Below are 23,652 nucleotides of genomic sequence, written 5' to 3'. Positions count from 1 at the left end.
CAAAATTTGAATTATATTACTTGTACTAACAAGTACAGTTGCACTTAAAATTACACATAGATTTGTAAATTTTTAGAACAATGTTATCAAACTATAAAAAATGTTGTATTTTTTAATAATGGACAGGGCAATATTTGACCATTTGCAGCAAATCCAGACTCAAGGGCTAAAACTTAACCCTGGTTAAGGTTTGGGTTACAACTCCTTATAAAAAAAGGTGCATTTGGGTTAACAATAAATGAGAAAAGAAGGAATTATTTATAACCAGCTCCATACTTACTTTCCCTTGTATTTTTCTATTTTCTTTTTCTCAAGTATTTTGTGGCAAACAGATTCTTCTTAGTTTCTCGAGCCTTTTTACAGATTAGTCATTGTACATGGTGATAGTCGTCTCAGATTCAAGTTGCTTAGCGTTACACCCTCTCTCCTGCTAGGTAATTTTACTTATTCATTAGTTCTATCATTGTTGCTCCTTCAAAGATTGTCTCCGCAATTAAATTGTTCGTTAGATCTGGGATACATCAAACTCTAGGGTTTCAGTTCAAGGTACTGAATTGCAGAATTCAAATTTGTTTAGACCGTTATAGGTTATTTGAAATGCATATTGCTGTGGATCCTGGGCGAGCATCAGCTGCCTTCGGGTTCGGTTTCAGTGTCTGAAAAGAGGTAATTTCTGAACATTTCTACTGAGTTGCTCAACATTTCTCTCTCTTTTTATTTCTTTGGGATTTCGTGCAAGAGTTTATATGGAGATACATGACGAAGAAAATTTTCCTTTTGAATTTCGCATCATTTCTGTCTGTTGCCGCCTGCTCACCTTCTCTATGGCTATGAATTATCATTTTTGACTGGCTGTAATCGTGATTTTGGATGATTTCCCACCATATGAATTCTTCGGTTTTGATGTAGCTTTTTTTCTTTTAAAGAGTCGAAGCTGGTTCTCTAAATTTGTGACGATTTATGCTAGCTTCTGAGGTTATGAAACAAAGTGTTATCTAGGGTCCAGAGAAAATTCCTCAGCATATGAGTTGAGTTTCCAAATGACTATCGAATGAATGCTTTGCGGAGTCTGTCTTCTTATATGATTTTACTAAAAAGGAGCTGTCCAGACATGGCAATTTTTTTAATTAACGAAAGCAGATTCACTAATATAATGACTGCTATTTCCCCCCATTTTTACAGAAATAAAATGGGTGCCGTGCCGTCCAATTCCAAGAAAAAAAGTGCTTTCGAATTTGACTTTTTTTTTCTGGCAAAAAAAAAAAATTGACATTTTTTGGTTTCACTTTTTTTTTTAAAAATCACAACCATGATATATGACATGTCGTGTGTTAAGGTGACGATGTTACCAAAAAAAAAAGCGTTTTTTGCCTCTCCGTTTGAAACTTCTTTCTTTATATGTATCTTCTGGAATAGTCATATCTGATTATGAGATCCAACAAATCTTATATCGAATATCCTTTTTCTTTCTTGATTTTCCCTCCATTTTCTGCTGATGGGATTAGAGAATTGGCTCTTTAGGGAGAAAATGTTGATTGTTTTACTTTGCTTGGCATTACTTCCAAGACGTTTATGCTCAGTCCATTTGGATAGGCAATGCAAAGTCTTTGAGGGCATTGCTTTATGTTTGTTTCCAAGATGTTTAAATTTGCATGAGAAATGCATATTTGAGGAGGAAAGAATTTTGTATCAAGAGTTTGTATGGTTCTTCTGAATTACCTTGTCCATAGACTTTCTGGACACATGCATTTAAACTTTGTGGTAATGGACCAACTGTAGCATGGCTAGAAATATTAGTTGAAATGAAGCTTCACTATGGGATTTATTCTAAAGTGTATTTGAGAGTGATTGAGTGTAAATTTTTTACTGAAGCTGTCTGTTTTTTGTAGGATTTTTTTTTCTAGCACCCACCTGTGCAGGCTGCGCTACAGGACCTTATCACACCTATCATAGCCATTTACATCTTTCTCTTGTTTAGAAAAAAAATTTAATGGATTATTTGATCTGGCATTGTTACTGTACAATTCAACACTTAGTTTTGTTGAAAACAGAACACCATAAACTACAGAAAAATGTAGAAAAACAACATGAAAGAGCACAGAAGAAAACAAAACAAAAGAAAACTAATAGATATAGAAAACCAGAATCTGAACATATACAAGAATACAAAACAGAATTAGAAAGCGATATACTATTGGCTAACTCTTGATTGAGCAAGGGCGAATTGTGAGACTCCCCTAAGGGGATGTATTGCCTAATTTGGCAAGCCATTTAATGACCTAATTTGATCGTTGAGATATCAAAGGGGAAAAAAAAAACGCTGGTTAACATTCACGAAAAAGATGAAGGGTAGCAAAGTAAAAATGCACTGCAACCATGCTTAAATAAGTGCTGGAGTGATTTAAGTGGATGAAAACTCATTGAATCCTTTTTCCTCCTAACACCACTAAAACGCAAAATGGAAAAGAAAGCAAGTTTGATATTCGATAGAAAGATAGGAAATATGAAATAAGGTAAAGAAAGGATATGACAGGACTTAGCCAGTGGTTAGGATGAGGGAACCCTGAAACTTTGTCAGGTTAGAAACTCTGACGAGAAGGGAGTGGAAAAACAGTTACCAAGTAGTAGTTACATTAATATTCATCATTAAACAAGCCAGTTCTTTATGCCAGAGGACACTGTTGTAGAAGATTTAAAAAATAAAAAAATAAAAGGCAAGTTTCCAAGATAGGATTGAATGGGCTGGATTGCAATCCTAATGTGATTCAAGTGGATTTTAGATCTTATATATGATTGGAATTGATTGCCATGAATAGGATCATAAGACTGCAATCTTAGTATCAAGATTGAGATATTGGCAACTTGTAATTATAACATTTCTCTCTAGCAAGAGAATATTTAAACTTCCACTTGTTACTGACAAAACCCAGTTGAATCAAAGTAAAACATGGTTGCACAATCACAATTCAAGAATCTGAGTAATTAGCTCTTCCTCGATGGACAAATAACTCCCTAAATTCTCCCATAAGTGACTTTTTTCACATTCTCCAAGGGTCACTTGAGGATCTCTGATGGGAAACTCCATTATCTTGTCATTTTCTTTTGTTATAGGATGACTGCTTGCCAATTCTCTCAATTCCATTTTTTGGCCTATTTCTATGTTATAATTATGACCAGGATATCAATAGTTTTCCATGTCTGTAAATGTGATGTAACAACACTAGCTGTAGTCAGAGTTTTAGACCCTGCCGTTTGATTAGAAGTTTAGTGAAATAATACATAGTGAGCCTTGCCAAGTAAAGAATGATGTTCAAAAGATAGCAAACGCAGCTAGAGTATGAATTAAACAGCTGAAAATTAGCACAAAACATAGAGACAAAGTCCAACGCACACCACTTCTTAGCATTTGAGAGGCTTGAGTCTCTCCCAAACAAGACTCACTAATTGCCTAGCCTCTCTGAACCCTAACTACCCAAAATATATGAAACTCATAACCCTTCTCTCTTACACTCTCACTCAAATCACACCTTAGCCCAGTAGTTAGTTAGTGCTTGTTTGGATATGAATAATAATCAATTTTGGAGGTCAAAACCATGGTTTCATGAAAATATGTTCAAACACCTTGTTACATGTTAAAATCAATTTTGAAACCAAAATCATGGTTTCTTAAAAATATTCAAACACCTATTATACATGCCAAAATCATGAAGCCAAAACCATATTTTCCTTTAAAATATCCAAACACCTCTATACATGCCAATATCAATTATAAACCCAAAAACTTGATTTGTAAATTATTTTATATGATTTTTCGATAATTTTTAGAAGAGTATAATTGAAAATTTGAATTGGATAGTAGCTTGTAAGATAACCATTGAATTGAAAATTTGAATTGAATAGTAGCTTATAATTGATTTTGGCATGTATATGGGTGTTTGGATATTTTTTTTTTTTTAGATCATGGTTTTGCGTTTATAATTGATATTGACATATATAATGAGTGTTTGGATATTTTTAAGAAAATTAGGGTTTTGGTTTCGTAATTGATTTTAACATGTAACAGGGATGTTTGGATATATTTTTTCACAGAACCATAGTTTTGGTTTCATAATTGATTTTAACATGTAAAGGGGATGTTTGAATATATTTTCACAAAACCATGGTTTTACTTAATTTTCAATTCTTCTTAAAATCAATTTTATTAATCAATTATATTCAAAATCAATCATATTAATCAATTTTTTTCTTAACCAATTTTTTCTAGTAGATATCCAAACGGGCCCTTACTAGTCGGCCCATTAGCTGTGGGTCCAATGGACTCAAGGTCATTCTGTGAATCACAGTCTCCATATGAGTACTTGCCCTTTTTCTGGATAAATTTTAACAAGTTTAACATAACATTTGGTATTTGGACGTTTGCATAAGATATGGACATTTTATCTTGGCTAGTAGTAACTCCTTAGCATATATGCCTTTAACATGTCTATTTTCTTTTTAATTTAATTTCAGTGGGTGACATGTCTCATTTTCTTTCTCCTTTTGATCAGGTACAAGATTGAAGGGTTTCAATCAATCAAAGGTAGCATGGTATAGAATCTAATGCTTAGTCAAATTCCTGCCTTCATTTAGCTAGGCAAGGAAGAAATACATCAATTGTTGGGGAAGGAGCATGATGGATTGCAACAAAGATGAGGCTGTTAGGGCCAAGGAAATAGCAGAGAAGAAATTTTCAGACAAGGAATATGCTGGTGCTAAGAAGTTTGCTCTCAAGGCTCTAAATTTGTATCCTGCATTGGATGGTCTTTCACAATTTTTGACCAACCTTGATGTTTATGTCTCTGCTGAGAATAAAGTTAGTGGAGAAATGGATTGGTATGGTATACTTGGAGTGAACCCCTTTGATGATGAAGAGACGGTTAGAAAACAGTACAGGAAGCTGGCTCTCACTCTTCACCCTGATAAAAACAAGTCTTTAGGTGCAGAGGGTGCATTTAAGCTGGTTTCAGAGGCATGGAGTTTGTTGTCAGATAAAACCAAGAGGCTAGAATATAACCTGAAGAGGAGTTTGAAAGGCTTTCAACATAATGCTCCCATCCATTCTGGATCTCAATCAGAAGTGCCTGGTTCAAATGGTTTTTATAATTTTAACAAGAATGTAACTTCAAATGTGAGGGCTGGAAATAATAATTCCCAGGCACGCCATGCCCCGGCTCCTCGTCCACAGAAGAAGGCTGACACCTTTTGGACTATTTGTAATCGATGCAGGACTCATTATGAATATCTTAGGGTTTATTTGAATCATAGACTTCTATGTCCCAATTGTAACGAGGCTTTCTTGGCTATAGAGAAGGAGCCGCCTCCCAACTATTTCAAGTCAACAAATTGGTCTTCTCGCCAGCAGCAGCAGAGTTCTCGACATCATGCTTCAAGTAATAATCAAGCTAATGCTGGAAAAAATTTTACAGTTTCTCAAAATTCAGAAGCCAGTGGTTCTTCAGGCATGTCGTCATTTAGTAAAACAAGTTTTCAGTGGGGTCCTCGCTCTGGCATGGCTGGTTTTGGTGGTATGGATGGATCATCTGTTGCTGCTCAAGCTGCAAGTGTTGTGCAGCAGGCTAGTGAGAAAGTCAGAAGGGAACGTGAAGGAGTACCGTCAATTGCTGAATGGGAGAGGAGTCAAATGTCGAAGAGGACTGATGGTTCTTTTCACAAAGTGGAGAAACCTTGGAAGAAGAGGAGGACAGATGATACTGGCATGAATGGTATTAAAGGATACATGACAAACAATATGAGCATGGGGCAAGGAGCAGCTGGTGCAGGATATGCTCCTGATTCAAGAAAAGCTAACTGGGAAACTGAAAGAAACTATGGTTTTCCAGGCATGAAGCCTAACAGTATGAGAGAGTTGTCATTGTTTGAAACCCGAAATATGTTGGTGGATAAAGCACAAGGTGAAATTCGGAAGAAACTTGAAGAATGGAGATTGGCAGCTCAATCTAAAATCACAAGCAAGCCCAAAGAGAATAAGAGACAGAAAGGCACATTGACTGGTAAAACATCTGATCCGAAGAAGCATAAAGAGTCCATTCTAGATAATAGCTGCCATGTAGAAGGTGATTCTTTCCCTGTCACATCTGATAATACGGTTAAGGAGAATCAATCCTACATCATAATGAATGTTCCAGACCCTGATTTCCACAATTTTGACTTGGATAGAGCTGAAAATGCCTTTGGTGAGGACCAGGTCTGGGCTGCTTATGATGATGATGATGGAATGCCTCGCTATTATGCTCGAATTCACAAGGTGATATCCATGGAGCCGTTTAGAATGCGAATCAGCTGGCTTAACTCTAGGAGCAATAGTGAATTGGGTCCCATAGATTGGATAGGTGCTGGTTTTACTAAAACTTGTGGGGACTTTAGGACTGGCAGGCATGAAATAACTGAGTCATTAAATTCATTCTCACACAAGGTTAGGTGGACAAAAGGCACCAGAGGAGTCATTCGCATCTTTCCCCTGAAAGGGGAAGTATGGGCTCTTTATAAGGACTGGTCTCCTGATTGGAACGAACAGACTCCAGATGAAGTGATACACAGGTATGATATGGTGGAGGTGCTTGAGGATTTTGACGAGGAGCTCGGCGTATTAGTTGCCCCATTGATTAAGCTTCCGGATTTCAGGACTGTCTTTGGAAGGCATGCTGACCCTGACCGGTTGATGAGGATTCCTAAAGGGGAGATGTTTCGGTTTTCTCACCAAGTTCCTAATTACATGCTTACAGGCGAAGAAGCTGATAATGCTCCAAAGGGTTGTCGAGAGCTGGATCCAGCAGCTACACCTTTAGACCTTCAGACCACTCCAGGAGCCAATGAGGGATCGGGTGCTGAAAGGCCTCACGAAGACGCTTTGCCCAATTCAGCTGAAAAGGACAAAGCTTCAGAAACTAGAGGAGGGGAACAATTGGACGAGATTTTTACATAGCAAAGGTTGATAGATGACTCTACACAAAATAGAAAAGTAAGTTGAGGCGGCGGATCATGCAAATAGGCTTAAAACAAATTAAATTGAACATTGATGAAATTACACCCTCTTAGTTGACTCTTGATTTTGTAAGCTTGACCTGGATAATCCATAGTGCTTTTTTGGTTCATAATTGGATCGAAGGGATCCACATCTTCTGTTTTTTACAGCTTCTTTCTTTTTCTGTGTGACTTTGAGAATGTTATTGGTAGACTCATGTATGTCCATAGTCAAAGGTCAATGTGGCCATTCCGCAGGCAAAGAGATTTAAATTCTGATGTCATTTAATGACAACCTGGTGCACCTCTTTCCTAGTTTATCATAGACTGGCATTGTGTGTAAGATATATTGAGTTTATCAGAGTATTTGCTTCCCAAATCGCAGCTTCATGGCCAATGCGGGAAAATGCCCCCAAGTTAAGCCAGGGCCATAGTTTAACTGTCTTGTTTTGCTTGAAAAGTTGGGTTTAATCCAAAAGCGCATCACTTTTTTCCTAACTTATGCGGTAGAGTTTGGGTTTCAAGTGACTATGATTAATTGTACTCTTTGTTTGGAAATTTTCTTTGAAAAGTAATTTAAAAGAATTGAATTTATTTGGATGTGATTTATCAAAATCACTTTTGGGTGTATAACTTCTAAAATAGGATTTATAAAGTTTTCTAAATTTTCATAATTATGATTTAATGTTAATGATTGTTGAATATAATTTAATGGATAAAAAGTATTATTTTCTATATTTTAGTATGGAGAAAAATCATTAATTTTAATGGAAGTATCTATGTTGAATAGAACACATCTTATTTTAAATAAAAATGTATTAAAATAAATTATTTAATAAAAAATTATCAAAATAAAAAATTTAAGTAACCATGTCAAGATGACAAGATTGGGAATTCGTTAAGAATAATTCAAAAAACAAAAAAAAAAGTACCATTGACAAAACGCAAAAGAAAGACGAGAGAGGAGTAAATGGAAACATAAATTATTGCGCAAGCTTGTATCGTGATTTTTGAAATACAAAAGTATATTGTCACTTTTGTTAAACATGCGCTGAGCAGGCAAAATCTCGATTGATTGTGATTTTATCACCATTATCGAAACAATTTTTTCGGCTTTATAATTACTTTTGATTCCTAAATATGATTATTTTAACTTCCGATATTAATGTCTAAAAAGAGATTACATAAAAGGGGACTGAAATTCCAAAACATCGGAAGAAACCAAACTCCTTATAAACACGAGCAACTCTCAAAAAAGACGACTAAGAAAGTCCCTCGTTAATGAACTTATCAGCAACCTCGTTCTGCTCTCTTGCTATTTAGTGTATTTTAACATCCCAGTTCCACTGCAGCATGCATGCTCAGGATCTCCATGAAGACCGTGCTTCCCATGTTGTTTGATTTATATTAAATGTTCGTTTATCAGAAGTCTACTGGTCGAGATTGCGTTTGGTAAAGTTAATTATTATAACGGGATTTATGTTTAGATATTTTTTTAAAAAAACCAATTTGATATATTAAAAGTTATTTAAATGATATAAATTAAAATTACATTCAAATATGTAATGACCAAGAATATTAATTTAATTATATATATTTAATATGGTGAGTATATCAATATATAAATATTCGCGCGCATTTTCTTTTAAAATTAGCTATCAATTATGAGAATAAAAGAATCTTTTTATTTCAAAATTATAATTGCATTAAAAAGATAGAAGAAGAATATTCTCTGAATATTTTTATCACCACGATCATCTTGCTCTTTCTTTGGTCTTCTTCTTTGAATATTTTCACCACCGTCCTCTACCTCTTTCTTCATCATCATCATCATCATCATCATCTTTCTTAGTCCGGGCTTCCTCTAGCTCTCTAGCTATCGCCTTCTCTCTCGCTCTCACAGACCATGAAGAAGGGAAGAAAAGCACTCACCGACGCCCCCCCCCCCCCCAAACACACACACACACAGAGTCTGGTCCAGAGGGGTCAGTATGGGAACAAGGGTTTGTTACCGTCAAAGTCGCATTTTTCAAAAGCAGAAAGTTACCCAGCTGGGGCTGTATTTTCAAAACGGACTTTCAATGGGGTTCATGTGTTTATTAAATGAACTTTCCAATCAACGTAATAAACACCCAAACAACATTTAGCAAAAGGTCAAACCAAACGTACCCTTAGTTGTTGCACACGTATAACATAACAATACGACTACGATCATAGAACATTGTATATAATATATACATAAAACTTGGCCATGAAGAAGGTAATAATTAGTTGATTCTAATAAAATCCAAAATAATTAACCACACGCTTCCCGGCTTTGAACAATGCAGGGCTTTCTATATAATTCACGAAGACATCGATATCTTAGATTCTCGTGAACTTGGTCCAAAGATGGATCGATTCAGATGAATGACGTCTATATTGTTATTTTATTGTGTCTCTTGTTGAAAGACACGTTTGCATGGGACAAGAATCCCCAAGCAACAGTTCCAATCCTGATTATAATACATGAAAAGCCATATGAATTGTTTGACCATGCAAGTGACAACAAAATAAGCTGAGGAAGGTTCATGGAAAATTCCCCGAGTGGGTCAAATTCAAGGAATTTGAAGAGAAAGGCAATTAAGGTTCCACCCCCTTGTAAGACAAAGCCAAATCGATACCATTTCATCATTAGATTTCTGAATATTTCACTTGCTAATTCTCAAGGTTTCTGCTTCCTTTGCCAGTGACCTAGTCCTGTAGGGGTGTTTGGGTAATTATATCCAATTGAATCTTGACTTTATTCATCTAGTTAATTAATTAATTGATTAATTAATCTGTATGTATTTCCAAGTCCTTCCTCCTTTTTCTTTTTCTTTTTCGCCTTTCTCATAGTATATATACATTTCAATCAAAAATATAAACATTTTTCTCAATTAATTTTAATCTAAAATACAAGCAATTTAATATTTTTAAAATATTTTTTCATTTTACCTCTTATACTTATTAACTTTTACTTTTATAAATGTGAATTTATGATTTTCTTCCTACTCGTTATTAACTACAACTAATGATAAAAAAGAAAAAATGACACCACTGAGGATAAAATTTTTATTCATATGTAAATTATTGTTAAAATATTCTTATATTCTCAACCCAAGGGAGTATTTAGTAGCATGTGGTTTTTGGTGTGTGCATGAGTGATCCCACAGCATCGCACCAAATCTTTCATCGAAACTTTCAGCAAACAGCATGTATTTAATTTTATCTATGAAAAAGTATCAGATGGAATTCCATTTTATTTAATGTTTAAATCGTAGACGTTTAATTTAAATCTGAAAAGAAACATTATATTATTGGGAATACTTGAACGATTCCATTTTCTATATTATTCTTTCTGATAAAATTATTCCATATTATTATACCTTTTTGTTGGTCAATATCCCACCGACTCGTTGATTGTAATTTGATGTTTTCTTTTGTAATAATAAGCTATTGACGCTTGACAGAATATTATTTGCGATATAAGAAACATTACTACCTTTAACTTGCACGGAACGGCAATTTATATAAAGTTTTACACAGAAAGTGGAATAAAAAAACTTTTACACACAGAAAGGTAATAAGTTCAATGCTAGTCTGTTGTTTTTTTTTTAATGGAAAACCTATTGTAAGCCCCATGTTACATAGAATTTGGGGGGAAAAGATAGGTTGCATTATTTATAACTTGTGAATTATTAGTAGGCTTATTAATTTTTTTATAATATTATATAGTTAGAATTTTTATATTATATATATATATATATCTATTATGTACATATGAGTGACAACAGATCAGTTTGTTTTTGTTGTTTTGTCTCGACCATAGGTTATTGTCAATTGGAATGATAATTCGTCTCGACCATCAGTTTGTTTTTTTTCGCAGAGAAAGTCTATGATTGTCATGCTATTATTGGATTCTTGAACTTGAGGATCTTGTAAGTATGATATTCTTAATAAAAAACGGAATAGAGATTTTTTCTAATGAAAATAAATAGAAGGTTGAAGAAGCATTATATATTTAAAAAAAAACACTGAAGAAGCAGTGAGTGTTAAATTCGATTTTTTTATATATTTGGGCATGTGAAGTGATGAGTTATATTTTTTTTGAGGTCTATGTTCATTGTTTAAATTCGTGGAATGATGAGATTTTAATTAAATTAAGCCACCCATAATCTCTGTTCACTTTGCTTTGGTGGGTTAAACTATTAGGTGATGCTAATTGCTGGATAACAAATAAATACGCCATTTCAAGCACAGCTTATGAGTTTACGACATTCATGTGATACAACGTAGCGAATAAATTTAACGTTAACATGATACTTACAAATCTATCATAGGATTGGGATGTCGTGGAATTAAAGATTTGATCTTGCACATGTGTGCGTCAAGTATGGATTCTTATCGATTATAAATGCTTTTAGTGATAAAATGCCTCTTTTTTATTTCATTTTATTATTGGAAAGATCTGCATTCTTATTCAAATATACCCTTGGCCTTCAATTTCCTACTTACCCTCTTATCGTTAATATATTTCGCTTTTTATTCAGACATACTAGATATTAACTTATTAAGACAATATATTAATAATTGGTTAGATTACATCATGGAATTTGTCCAAAATAAAAGAGAAGAGTTTCAATACGTTAATTTCCATAATTACATTGTTCCTAATACTCTATCATATTAATTACTCCCTCTATTTTAAATGCATGTCATTTTAAAATATTTCATTGAAATCAAGCAGAAAAGTTAGCTGTTTCGTCAAAATGATATCAAAGTTGAGTAAGTTTTTATTTTTACCCTTAATCAATACCATCAATTAAAAAAAAAACACTGCGTAAAGGATCTAAATTTGAAATTTGCAATATGAGCATTTTTAAAATAAAAGTATCAAATATCCCAAAATTTCATGCAGAGTAATTTAATTACTTTAGGATCGCAAATTTGTTCTAGAACGAAATTTACGCAAAGAATTAGAGGGGGTGTGTTAATTACATATAGAGAGCATAAATAGAATAAAATAATTAATGCAATATACACATCCCAAAAGACTTATTGGAGTATTTAATACTAAGAAATCCTTAATATAAAGGATTAGATTCAGAGAAAGTATTGCTTATAAAGTTGTAATACCTATTCAAATCAACATCATCCTATATGGTTTATTTTGACAGCTAGCCTTTTTAATTTTTAATTTTTATGTTCTTTTTTATCGTTCATTTCATTAAGCGTATATAATACATATTGATCTTGGAAGAACAAATGGTCTTTGCAACTTTACATGATTGGCTTTTAGCACGCCTTCTTGTGTGCGCGGGTGTGATATAAGACTGCGAAGAGATTAACAGTTTATGATAGTGAAATCTGACGAAAAATAAATCTCTATACGCCAACTATTTTTTTATCATTTTTAATGAATTACTACAAAATTAATTAATCGCGTCACAATTTAATGAATTACTCTCGAGTTGAATTAAAACATTAATATTTAATGCTAGGATATACATCGAACTTAAATTTGCAGAAGCTTTTTTTTGTGAAGCATGTATAAGTGTGGCTCTGATATTATACCCTAAATTGATAAGAAACGGTCAGGTTCAAATGTTTGGTTGGGAATTAATTAGTCGACTTGGGAACATGTTCAGAATGACATTGTTCTTAGCGAGGGTCATAGGGAAGCTACATGGAAGTTGAAGCAAAAATGGTCAATTTTTGGTCAAATCTACTTACAATATGTTGACCCAAATGTAGAAACTTCGCATTGCAAAACAATGTAAGTATTCTTTTGTGGTTGGCTTATTGTAATAAGTTGCTCACTAATGCAAGTCGAATGAAATGTGAAATGCATATGGATAACTGATGTCAAATATGTAATGATGATGTTAAAGATGTTCTTCATTTGTCTAATTTTCCTTATGTATCCAATACTTTTTAATTGAGAGTTAAATAATTAATGCTTCAAAGCTGATACTTCAAGAAAATTTTTAAAAAATTAAGTTTTTTTAAAAATTGAGATATTAAACTTTTTATTAGTAATATCTTTTTTGAGACATTAACAAAGATGAATGAAATAACTTTGATGATATTGAAAATTTTAAGAGTGGCAAACTTATTTCTGATGAACTTAATATAGAAGCTATTCTATTTTTAAATGATAGTCAAAAAGAAGATATTAATATTATATCAGTTATTATTGACTAAACATTATGTAATTAGGTATATATAGAATAAACATATAATTAATAATTATGTTTTGCTTAGTATTACTATAAAGCATTATATATGTATGCTACTTTGGATATTTTTTGAATTAAAATTATATTTTTAATGTTTTTATGATATTTTGCACGTATAAAAAACGTCCTATAATTTTAAAAATAAAGGTATCTGTGCGTCATAGTCCCTGCCTCCGTCTAACAGTATTTAATTTAAACATCTACTTAAGGTTTCTTCTTCACCTAAGATTGAAATAGGAATATTAGACACAGAAAAATAGTATTATGACATATTTCAATTGTATAAATATGTATAGTTTTTCTTTTTTTGCAATTCACACACACGCACACATTTCGAGGCAAAAGAAATTCGTATGTGTACATACAAGAGCGAAGTATGTGGCGCGAAGTCCAGGTACAGGGTTCGTTTATAAAGTGAATGTGTTTTAAAAACTAATATCAATTTGTCAGCGCACACACGCACACACACAGAGGTTAAAAAGATGAAGATTATGGAGATCTGCAAAGTAAAAAGGATACCATATACCACATACCACATAGAAAAAAAGGCAAGTGACTTTTTACTGGGCTAGAGGTTGAAAGTCAAAGCCAAGGACCTTGTATCTCGCGACACGCTTAATGCCCAGAAATGTTACCGACATCCACAAAAATCATTTTTTTCTTATTTATTTTTATTAAATGATGAAATAATTTTTTCTCCCGAATGACTTATAAATAAGGGTAGAGGGATTACTCTCGTCGTTTACGCCTACAGTGTAATTTTACCTATTTTATACCAACAAAAAAAAAGTAATTCATATCTCTAAAACTATTCATCTCCACAAATTTCCTCAAATAAATACTATCCTCTCTTTATCAATCAATTAAAAGCATGTATTTTTAAAAATATATTAATTATTACATAGATTTGGTAAATTGTCTTATAAATAGGGACAAACGGTTCCCATGTATTAAGAACACAATTTTCAAATTTGAGGATTTAATTTAGATTTGGTGAGTGGATCCACTCACTCAATGAGTTCTCATTATTTTCATTAGATTTTATCAACATTTAAAAATTATCAATATATATCTTTAAAAAAAAATTCAAAAACAAAAACTCACTATTATAATACCTATTACATGCGCTATCCCTCCAAAACTTTAAAATTCTTTGCTTTTTGAATACTATATAACAATCTTTAACAGCTGGTCGAACCACTGTGATGGTGTCACATATTGGATATTTATGAGTAAGTAGATTTATGCCACCTATAGAATCCAAATTCCAAATTTAAGGGGGGAAAACAGAAATCCAAAAATTGGAGGAAATTAATTAAAGAAAATTATTGTTAAAAACTTGGAAAAATAATATTTATTATAAAGGACCATAAAAATTAAAATTAGGCTGAAGGACCAAGACAAATGTAATTGACTATTATAACCTTAATATAAAATCTGTCAATAATACCTTAAAATTAATGGTATGGCATAAGTTACAAAAAAATAAATCTTTTAAAAATAAAGTTGTGTGGATTTCAATTCCACACAAATAAAAACAAAAATATAGTATTGAATTTAATTGAATCAATATATTGTTGAAAAATAATTAATTGAATATAGTTTTAAAATCGTTACTTTTAAAAAAATTAAATAAATACAATTGAAAACATATTTTAAAATTTATTATAGGACTTATTTGTGAATCTTCAAGGCACAAAAAAGATTTCATTTGTTTTGATTTTCTTGTTTATTTATTATTATCAGTAACGTAATTGTCAAATTCAATCTGAGATGTGATTAAACAAAATATAGAAAATTATATTTTGGTATTCAGTCATTCTCAATAGTTACTATTTTTACGTTCCTCTTCAGAAAATATTATTTTCTCCATATTCTTAGCAATAATTTTCCCTCAATTAATTAAGAGCAGAGATCGCGCCAGACAGACGCGGTTTGCAGGAGGCCCCCCCAGGCAAAGCAGGCAGGCCTAATCGGTAATTACACGAATATACCAAAATGTTATTGAGGAAGAAGGGAAAATACAAAGAAGAATATTAAAGCAGGCAGGAGGAGTTCGAAATAGCAGTTAAGGGCCCCATCACCGCACTTGTCACCTCGCCTTCCTCCTATAAATACTCTCCCCTCTCCCTTCTCTTCTCTCCCCCTCTCCCACCTTCTCTTCCCCTCTCCCATCCTCGGTAAGCTTCTCTCTCTCTCTCTCTCTCTCTCTCTCTCTCTCTCTCTCTCTCTCTCCCCCCCTCCTTCTTCATGTTTATATCTCCTCTCCTTCTTCCCATTTTTCTCTTCTTCTTCTATATTTTTCTTGTTTTTGTTATTTAATTCGTTGAATCTGTCGGCGTGATTTATGTTATTCTGCAATTTCATTTCTTACGGTTTTTTTTTTTTGTTGGGGACTATTTCTCAGCTCTTACTTACTTCACATCTCCTCGCATTCTTTATTCATTTTGATGCCCTTTCTGTCACGTCTCTCATTATTGACACTAACCGTCGCCTTTCTTTATTTCCCTATCCTTCAATTTATATCAGGCTATCTATCACCCCTTATTTTATTCCATTTTCGTTTTGATATTGGCCCGAAATTATTAGATTCTGGCACGGCCATCCACAAAAGCGGTTGTAATTCGTTTTTCTGTTGCCCTTTTTCTCTCCCTTCCCTAAACAACCAGCACTCCCACAACGTTTCCCAACGCGCTACTTCTGGGCGCGTGTTTCCCTTCCCCACAACCCTCCTCCGAGGTTAGCTTCGCGCGCTCTTATGGGCCCAGTCACCCCTCGTGTGCCTGTCCTCCTCCGGTTCTGCAGGTTTTTCCTTTTTCCTTTGGCGTCAATTGCTGTGCAGATTTTGCAGGTGTCGAGCTTGCGCACCGTACGCGTGTCCAGGATGGGCCATGTTTGACTGGGCCTTGCCGGTCCGCTTTCCGACATTGTCCAGAGGCGTTGGTTTCCGAGATCTGGACCCCTCCGCGACCGCTGTGGGCACCGGGCGTACAGGATGTTGCCACGTGTTAGAAGATCTGCCAATGTGCCTGCATAGGCCCTAGCTAACGACGCCGGTAGCCCTGGGTAAAAGGACATTGACATTTACCTACGAAACGGTTAGGAGGTGGTCGTAGTACTTCTGAATTCTGATAGTAGCATGTTCCCTCAGCCACTTGCTTCGTTGCAGCCTCTGTTGCATGCACTTTGCTTACCAGTGTCGAATCCCTCACGATACATATCTCTTGTTAATTTTGGCCCCCCTCATTGATTGCTGGATTGCGAAGTCTTTTTTTTTTTCCCCCTCAAAATTGATTCTGGAGAAGTGTGCAGCATCTGGAGCCTGAATAGAGAGGTGAAAATACCGCCGAGCGGTTTGATGGTTGCCTGGCTAGCTAAGAATCTCTATCTATTCTTTCTTTCTTTTTTTGGCGGTGACTAAGAACTCCATTCTATATCTTCTTACTATAACACTACCAGGATTCATTATATATATTATTACCTGTGAGTCTGTTTTCTCTCAATCTTGTGTTCACTGGATCATCGACCGAGGATCTGAGAGACCGTACCGGGGCCAATAGTTTATTGTTTGAACAGAGTATTGACCTTGATCAGTTAATATGTACCCACTGTCGTTTCAACCCTAGGCGGCTGTCCTTGTACGTAAACTTCCCATATCAGTCCATTGTTCGTCCGTTCAATACTTGTTGATTGTGATTATAATATCTAGGTGATGACCGGGGAGGCTTGACATACAAGAAAATCTTTCAGATCCGCTCGGTGTCTTCAAGTAAGACATGCCTCGGCCCCTCACAATTATTTAATTATTGGTTTGTTTGGACATATTCTGACATGAATATAATATGTGACCGTGGTATACTTAATATATATAAAGGCCCGACTACACATTTCCCAGAAGACTAGTTGATCTGGTTATTATATTCTTCTGCCGAGGGAGTTCAATCATATTCTGTAGATCCGAGTTGTTTTTCTAATATATACTTTACTTTTCGTCCTGGGTAGCGAGCCCGGTGGTGAGGAATTGTTATGCTCAGAGACGTGTCGTCCTTAAAACTCCTGGATGCTTAAGCTTTTTGTGTCGACCATTTAGTTAGGTGACACGTAAATGGAAAATATCTTTAGAAAAATTACATTTAAAAATCATTCAAACAAATTCAAACAAGTTTATGTAAATATTTTAACAATAATTATTTGTATTGAATATATGAATAATTTATTTTAATAGTTCTTGAATGTGATTTTCCTTCTATGTTTTGTCTTCTCTTATTATCATTATTAAACTAACATCCAGGAGGTTACTTTTTTCATTGTTAAAGTTTTTGGTGTTCACACTTTCGGTTTCAAAAGTCAAGTCCTTTTGTTCTTGTCATATCTTCCCCTTTTTATTTTTTTAACAGATAAAAAAGTACGAGTAAGTTTCTGGTTTCATAGGCTACACGTATAATCTTGTTGCGTGGCATTTGTCCGCTTCTTCTTCTTCTTCTTTTTTCCGCTTTGTTTGCTTGTGATCTTTCTTTTTCATTTTCTTAAAAAAAAAAAAAAACTGCTCACAAACTTATGGTCTGTTCTTTCTAAGAAGTTCACCAACCAAACCAAGCTTCCAGCCTGTTTTTCTTTAGCAAGTTTTCTCAATTCTGGAGTCTGTGGGTATCAGTCCTGTTATTTTGAACCTGAAATTAGAACACACACACACACACACACACACACACACGCACACACACACACACACATAAAGAAACAAGTGGAAGAGTCTGTGGGTATGGGAAAGCAAATAACATGACTGCACTCACTTGGACACACATGTATTGTTGGCAATCATACACAGCTGGTTCAAGTTTCAACTATATATTATATATTTTTAATCAAATAGCTTGGCGTTACGACGGAAGTTAAATCTTTCATAATTTTTCGTGTAGCAGTTAAGTTCCGATTGCGTTCTTTATATATTTATATTTTTTAAGGCTAAAGTTTTGTTTATCCAATGGCAGGAAAAACCTACTATCATTTTAGACTCCTATCATATGCGTTGTTCTAAAGGAAACCTTTTTTTTTTTTTTAAGAACTTGTTTCCTCTTTGTTACATGAACTTGAAAGACAGCACACAGATGCTGTAGACTCGCTTCGCAGCACTTTCTCCTGTATTCTATGGTACTCATTCTTCATAATATATGTAGTACGTAGTAAATAATTTCATTATACTTACAGGCAATGCCATCTTAACTGGGGCTCTGTAATAGCTGTCCATAACCAGAGCCACACATTTTCCTGTTCACCATTTGGTATTATGCTTGGTTCGTCAAGCTCTCTGTTTCTACCAGGATGATCCTGTAGGGCACGTATTATGTTTCTTTAAACATACCTACATACTGGAAGGTCCTTTTCTTAATAATCTAGTTCGTCTGAATCCAACTGACGATATTGTTGTTTACTTGTTACTGATGTTCCCGTGAAGCCATGACCTTAACGGAAAGCAAATCAAACTCTAGTTTATATAATACCGTTGAGTGGAGCCAAAAAGGTAAGGGACAGAGACAGGGAGGTTAATTATGGCCTCGATGTAGAATTGAACTTGGAGTCACTCTCATCCGACTCAGAATCACTCTAATACCTTACTTTAGGACGCCACTCTTTCAAATCTAGCCTTTATTATGTATTTGGACAATTCGTCATTTCAACTGCTGTTTCAATTAGATGAGCATAGCTCTTTAGTTATCTTTCTTGTCGTTTTATCGTTTACACTTGTACTTCCTTAGTGGTTTAAACCAAACAAAAGAAAAATCCTCCCTCTTAGAAAACGACCCTATTGTCTGTTTATTATTATTTGGCCCACAGAAAAACATCTGTAAAGCTCATGGCTTACTAACTTGACGGACGAAAATGACTTCCACAATTTTTTTTGGGTTTCTTTACGGATTTATATTATATACAGGCTTTGAATATTGAACTGACCAGTACTTGATTTTGACGGACACATATACTCTCTTTTTATTTTTCATCGTTCGCTACAGGTCATCGACACCGACTTCCAATTATTTTATGTGTGATATTTTAAATTCCATTTGTTGGTGGTGGTGGGGTTAGAAGTTGCAGAACAAGTAGATTTTCTCGCAGCCCAAGAGATTTCCATCCAGGAGCATCTTGAAGCTCATAAGAACAGAAACTATTTTTTTGGCGGACAATTGCCTGACCTGTTCTTTTCCCTTAAAACATGCATGATCAGACGTTTTCTTTTCTTTGTTACAAAATAAAATTGAAATGATTCAATCACGTCATAGATGAATGCAAACTGCACATTTGCAAGTAAACTAGTATATCCTGCTTTCTCGATCACCAATTGACAAAAAAACAATGAATACAGAATGAAAGGGTCTTTATTTATTTATTATTCATTTTTCGATTGAGGGATGAAAAGGTTTTACTTTTAGGGATCGACGTCCCTCGTCAGTCAACCTCAATGACTCCAATCGTGGGGCCCACCTATATGTCCCCTTACGTTGGGCCAAATCTATGAATCGCTAATTTGCTTCTTTTTAAGTGGGAAATATCACATATAGGGGCTAAGACTGTTGTTTATTAGTTTTCGGGCCTTTAGCCCATCAAATGGCACATATATGACCCTTCTCTCTCTCTCTCTCTCTCTCGCGTAAAATACACCGAGTTGTTTTATTACTAATACTAATGTTAAGGATTTAGATTAAATTCCTGTTCGGTCTTATATATTCGAATCCTTTACTGTTCTCTTTTCAGGTAATCAGCGTCGGAAAGAATTGAAAAGAACTGGTACTGGAGAATTACAGTGTCAATATGAAATACATGTTCCTTCTCATTGTCACGTTCAAGGTAATAATCGAAACGGGCCCTTTTTCATTAAATAAACAGTATTATAATATTGAATCTGTAATTTTCCTCTTGTCTTGTTTTTCTGCCCATAGATTATCAAGAAGAAGTTAAGCAAGCTGCAAGGGGCAATGGGATTCCAAACACCCAATTCAAGCAAACCCAAACTGCAGCCGGTTACCAAACCCATTTTGTCCTACGATTCATGGATGGTTTGTTTGAACCCAATAAGGGCTTTGTTTTCTTTTGAAGAAATTTAAAAAAAAAAATACTGTATACTAAATTACTCAATGAGTGTACGAACATTGTCACCAATTCATGAAAATCATACAAGTTGATATAATGAGATTGATAGGTGTATGATTTAATGAACAGGCGAGACATCCTTCAGCGTTGCGTTCATTTGATAGACTGATGAAAGCGGCAAGTGGGAAGGACATGGTTGTGTTTTTAGACTACGATGGCACCTTATCACCTATTGTGAATGACCCTGATTGTGCTTTTATGTCTGAGGAGGTACAGACATTTTTTTCTTTCTTCGTTTTTCTGGTAATACTATTCCTGTAAGACTTTTCTTCAACTTTGAGCAATGTGAATGTGGTGATCAATCTCAATGCCAGATGCGTGCAGCAGTGTGCGAAGTTGCTAAAAATTTCCCGACAGCAATAATTAGTGGAAGAAGCAGAGACAAGGTGAGTTAAGAGCAGACTTGACTAATTTGATCTTCATAGATAATTATTTTATTTTGTATCCTTATTCTCTATCTTGTGATGCAGGTTAAAGGATTTGTGAAGTTAAATAATGTGTATTATGCTGGAAGTCATGGGATGGATATTATGGCACCATCAATGCCAGCTAGATCCTCTGATGGCGACCACTATAACATGGCCCTCGACACCACGAAAGTGAGTCACTTGATCACTGTCTCGATCTGATTTCTTTTGTTCTTTATTATTTTTCTTGTCCTTCAACATGTGAATTGCATTCATGGAGATAATGTGCTCATGGATTCACTCTCTGCTTTTCCCTAATGATTGAACCCGATTAACATAAATCTGTGTCCATTCATAGGATAATGGAGTTCCCTTTCAACCTGCAAAGAAATTTTTGCCTGCAATTAGAGAGGTCAGATAAATTCAATGGGCACATATTTAAGTGGCTCAATATTGCTTCATATTTGTTTGATTTAGCTTGAGTAATCCCCACCTGAACAAATTTTTAACTAATTAATTTGCGTATTTGACAACTTATGTGCAAAACAGATATTGAAAGTATTAGAGAATGAAATAAAAGGCATACAAGGTGCAAGGATAGAGGACAATGGATTCTGCATTTCTGTACACTTCCGGCAAGTGCAAGAAAAGGTAACCCTTTTCATTCTTATTGTTCATCATCATTCTCTGAGAACATCAAGCAAGCAAGCAACTACAGCTATTTAATTTTTCCGTACTGATCAGTTAAAAAGTAGTTGTTGATTGTACACACACACACACACACACACACGGGGTCAGGACTACCTTGAATTAGAAGAGAAGGTGAAGTCTGTGCTCAAAAGACATCAAGACTTTAGCTTATCTGAGGGCAAAAAGGTACAAGAACAACATGTCCAATACAGACAGATAACTACCATCAATCTTAGTACTTTGAGTGGTTAGTGATCAAAGTATTAATTCATATTATAGGTTCTGGAAATAAGGCCATCCATAGAATGGAACAAAGGTCACGCCCTGGAATATTTTCTTGACACGCTAGGGTTAAGCAGTTCCAGCAATATCCTTCCAGTCTACATTGGTGATGATCGAACCGATGAAGATGCTTTTAAGGTTTGAATTTGAGCTGGTGTCATTGTGATCACATGACTATATCTCTAACAGAAGTAATTAACGTGATATTTATGTATGTGAACATTGTGTAGGTGATACAGGAGAGAGGACAAGGTTATCCAATTATAGTATCTTCAATTCCAAAGGACACACGAGCTCTGTACTCTCTGAGAGATCCGTCAGAAGTGCTAATTTTTCTGTCACGTCTGGCGAAATGGAGGAAAACCATTATTGGCTCAAATTAGCAGCATGCCTCTGAATTTTGGTTAAGGGGTAAATTAAGTCATGAAATTGCGATTTTTTTTTGGGGGCAGTGACTAACTTCTTTCCCACTGTAGATTTTGAAAAAAGTGGGATAGTTGTTAATCTATATCTAGCAGCAGCTGGCTCAGAGTTGTAACTTGTAAGCTAAGTTTTTGTATATTTACTACAGCTTGTAAATACGGTTCAAGAAAGAGAGTGTTGCTGCTCTTGCTGCTCCCTAGCTTTTATCTCTCAGAAGCAGCGCATTGAAAGACGCCTGTAATTTGGACATGCAAGTTTGCTTAATTATTATTACTGGTGTTGAGTGATTTTGACCTTTGACTTTTTGGTGTGGAGTTAATTCTTGTATTTTGACATACACACATATTAAATCTAGCTAGCACTAAAAGCAGCTAAAACGCAGGAGCTTGCATACCGAAGCAGAGATTATAACAAAAAATGGGACAGTTTATTTGTTTGTTTGCAAACGAAGTAATCTGTACGCATAGTAAAACTATACAACAGATCGAAGCACTAAATCTAAAAAATATGGATACAGTGCATGTTTGCGCCGAACAACTGTAAAAAACTGCGTTGAGAATAAGGGTATTAGACTATTTCTTTTGAAAGTAAACATAAAAAGAAGTTTCAACTGTTTTCTTCAGTTCGCTCTCTCTCTCTCTCTCTCTCTCTTCTTCTCTCTCTCTCTATATATATATATATATATATATAAAAACCAGCTGATGGTTGCACAGATAAATCGGTAGCAATTAACATGTCATTCTGAATATTTTTACATTTGCAAAATAAATTCTTGCATTATACTGAAAGTAACTGAAACTGAAAGAAAAGCGACGATAAATGTAAAAAAATAAAAATGGAATATAAACTTTCACATAATACAGTATCTTTGGGTGTACATGTTATTTATGATCTGTTTAATTAAAAAATTTTAAATAATCTAAATAAAATTTTATATGACATTATTTTAATAAATTTTATTTTTATAATAAAATGTATATTTAATTTATTATATTTTTTTTATTTACTATCATTAATTGCATAATCAATTTATATTTAATATTATTTAAATATTATTTTTTATTAGACAAAGCATACGTTCAAAAATGTAAGATATCTTTTAAGGAGTTTAATATTAAAAAATGTAAGGCATTTTTAGTCTTTTGAAGTATAATCATTTTCTTTTTTTTTACAAAAGTGCCCCTATTGATAATGAATTTATATTTATTGTAGGGTGTTTAATAGGAGTAAATGTAAAAAAAAATAAGATTAGTTAAAAAGTAAATAAATATTTTATTGAGAGGTGAGATTCAATTAAAAATATTTTATATTTTTAAATGGAGCAAGTAGATGATATGAGACACCAATCTATATAAAAATTCCTCCTCCACCTTATCCCTGCAATAATGAATATAGACCGCTCATAATTAGCAGCAAGTGGTGTAATC

General features: G+C 34.3%; 2 protein-coding genes across 9 annotated transcripts; both read left to right on the top strand.

The window, feature by feature from the left end:
• Positions 1-273: 273 nt before the first annotated feature.
• LOC129302985 (uncharacterized) lies at positions 274-7,363 on the top strand. 4 transcript variants are annotated; one of them, XM_054941951.1, is made up of 3 exons: positions 274-434; positions 588-666; positions 4,548-7,363. In XM_054941951.1, the coding sequence occupies exon 3, from the start codon at positions 4,670-4,672 to the stop codon at positions 6,980-6,982; it is 2,313 nt and encodes a 770-aa protein (XP_054797926.1). In that variant the 5' UTR covers positions 274-434; positions 588-666; positions 4,548-4,669; the 3' UTR covers positions 6,983-7,363. The 4 variants fall into 4 exon arrangements, with proteins under 4 accessions (XP_054797926.1, XP_054797924.1, XP_054797927.1 ...); XM_054941949.1 differs by having other exon boundaries at positions 578-666; XM_054941952.1 differs by lacking the exon at positions 588-666.
• Positions 7,364-15,413: 8,050 nt separating this feature from the next.
• On the top strand, positions 15,414-22,510 carry LOC129301921 (probable trehalose-phosphate phosphatase C). Of its 5 annotated transcripts, XM_054940552.1 has the most exons (12): positions 15,414-15,460; positions 20,028-20,120; positions 20,213-20,329; positions 20,493-20,633; positions 20,738-20,809; positions 20,894-21,022; positions 21,189-21,242; positions 21,380-21,481; positions 21,629-21,706; positions 21,800-21,940; positions 22,033-22,213; positions 22,374-22,510. In XM_054940552.1, exons 2-11 carry the CDS (start codon positions 20,085-20,087, stop codon positions 22,183-22,185), a joined length of 1,023 nt encoding a protein of 340 aa, XP_054796527.1. In that variant the 5' UTR covers positions 15,414-15,460; positions 20,028-20,084; the 3' UTR covers positions 22,186-22,213; positions 22,374-22,510. The 5 variants fall into 5 exon arrangements, with proteins under 5 accessions (XP_054796527.1, XP_054796524.1, XP_054796528.1 ...); XM_054940549.1 differs by having other exon boundaries at positions 22,033-22,510; XM_054940550.1 differs by lacking the exon at positions 15,414-15,460 and adding an exon at positions 15,562-17,049 and having other exon boundaries at positions 22,033-22,510.
• The last annotated feature ends 1,142 nt before the right edge of the window (positions 22,511-23,652 follow it).

This window comes from Prosopis cineraria, unplaced genomic scaffold, assembly GCF_029017545.1.
Source record: "Prosopis cineraria cultivar Desert tree isolate PC_DT_omini unplaced genomic scaffold, ASM2901754v1 PC2, whole genome shotgun sequence".
NCBI lineage: Eukaryota > Viridiplantae > Streptophyta > Magnoliopsida > Fabales > Fabaceae > Prosopis > Prosopis cineraria.
This window is presented reverse-complemented; position numbering and strand designations above follow the sequence as displayed.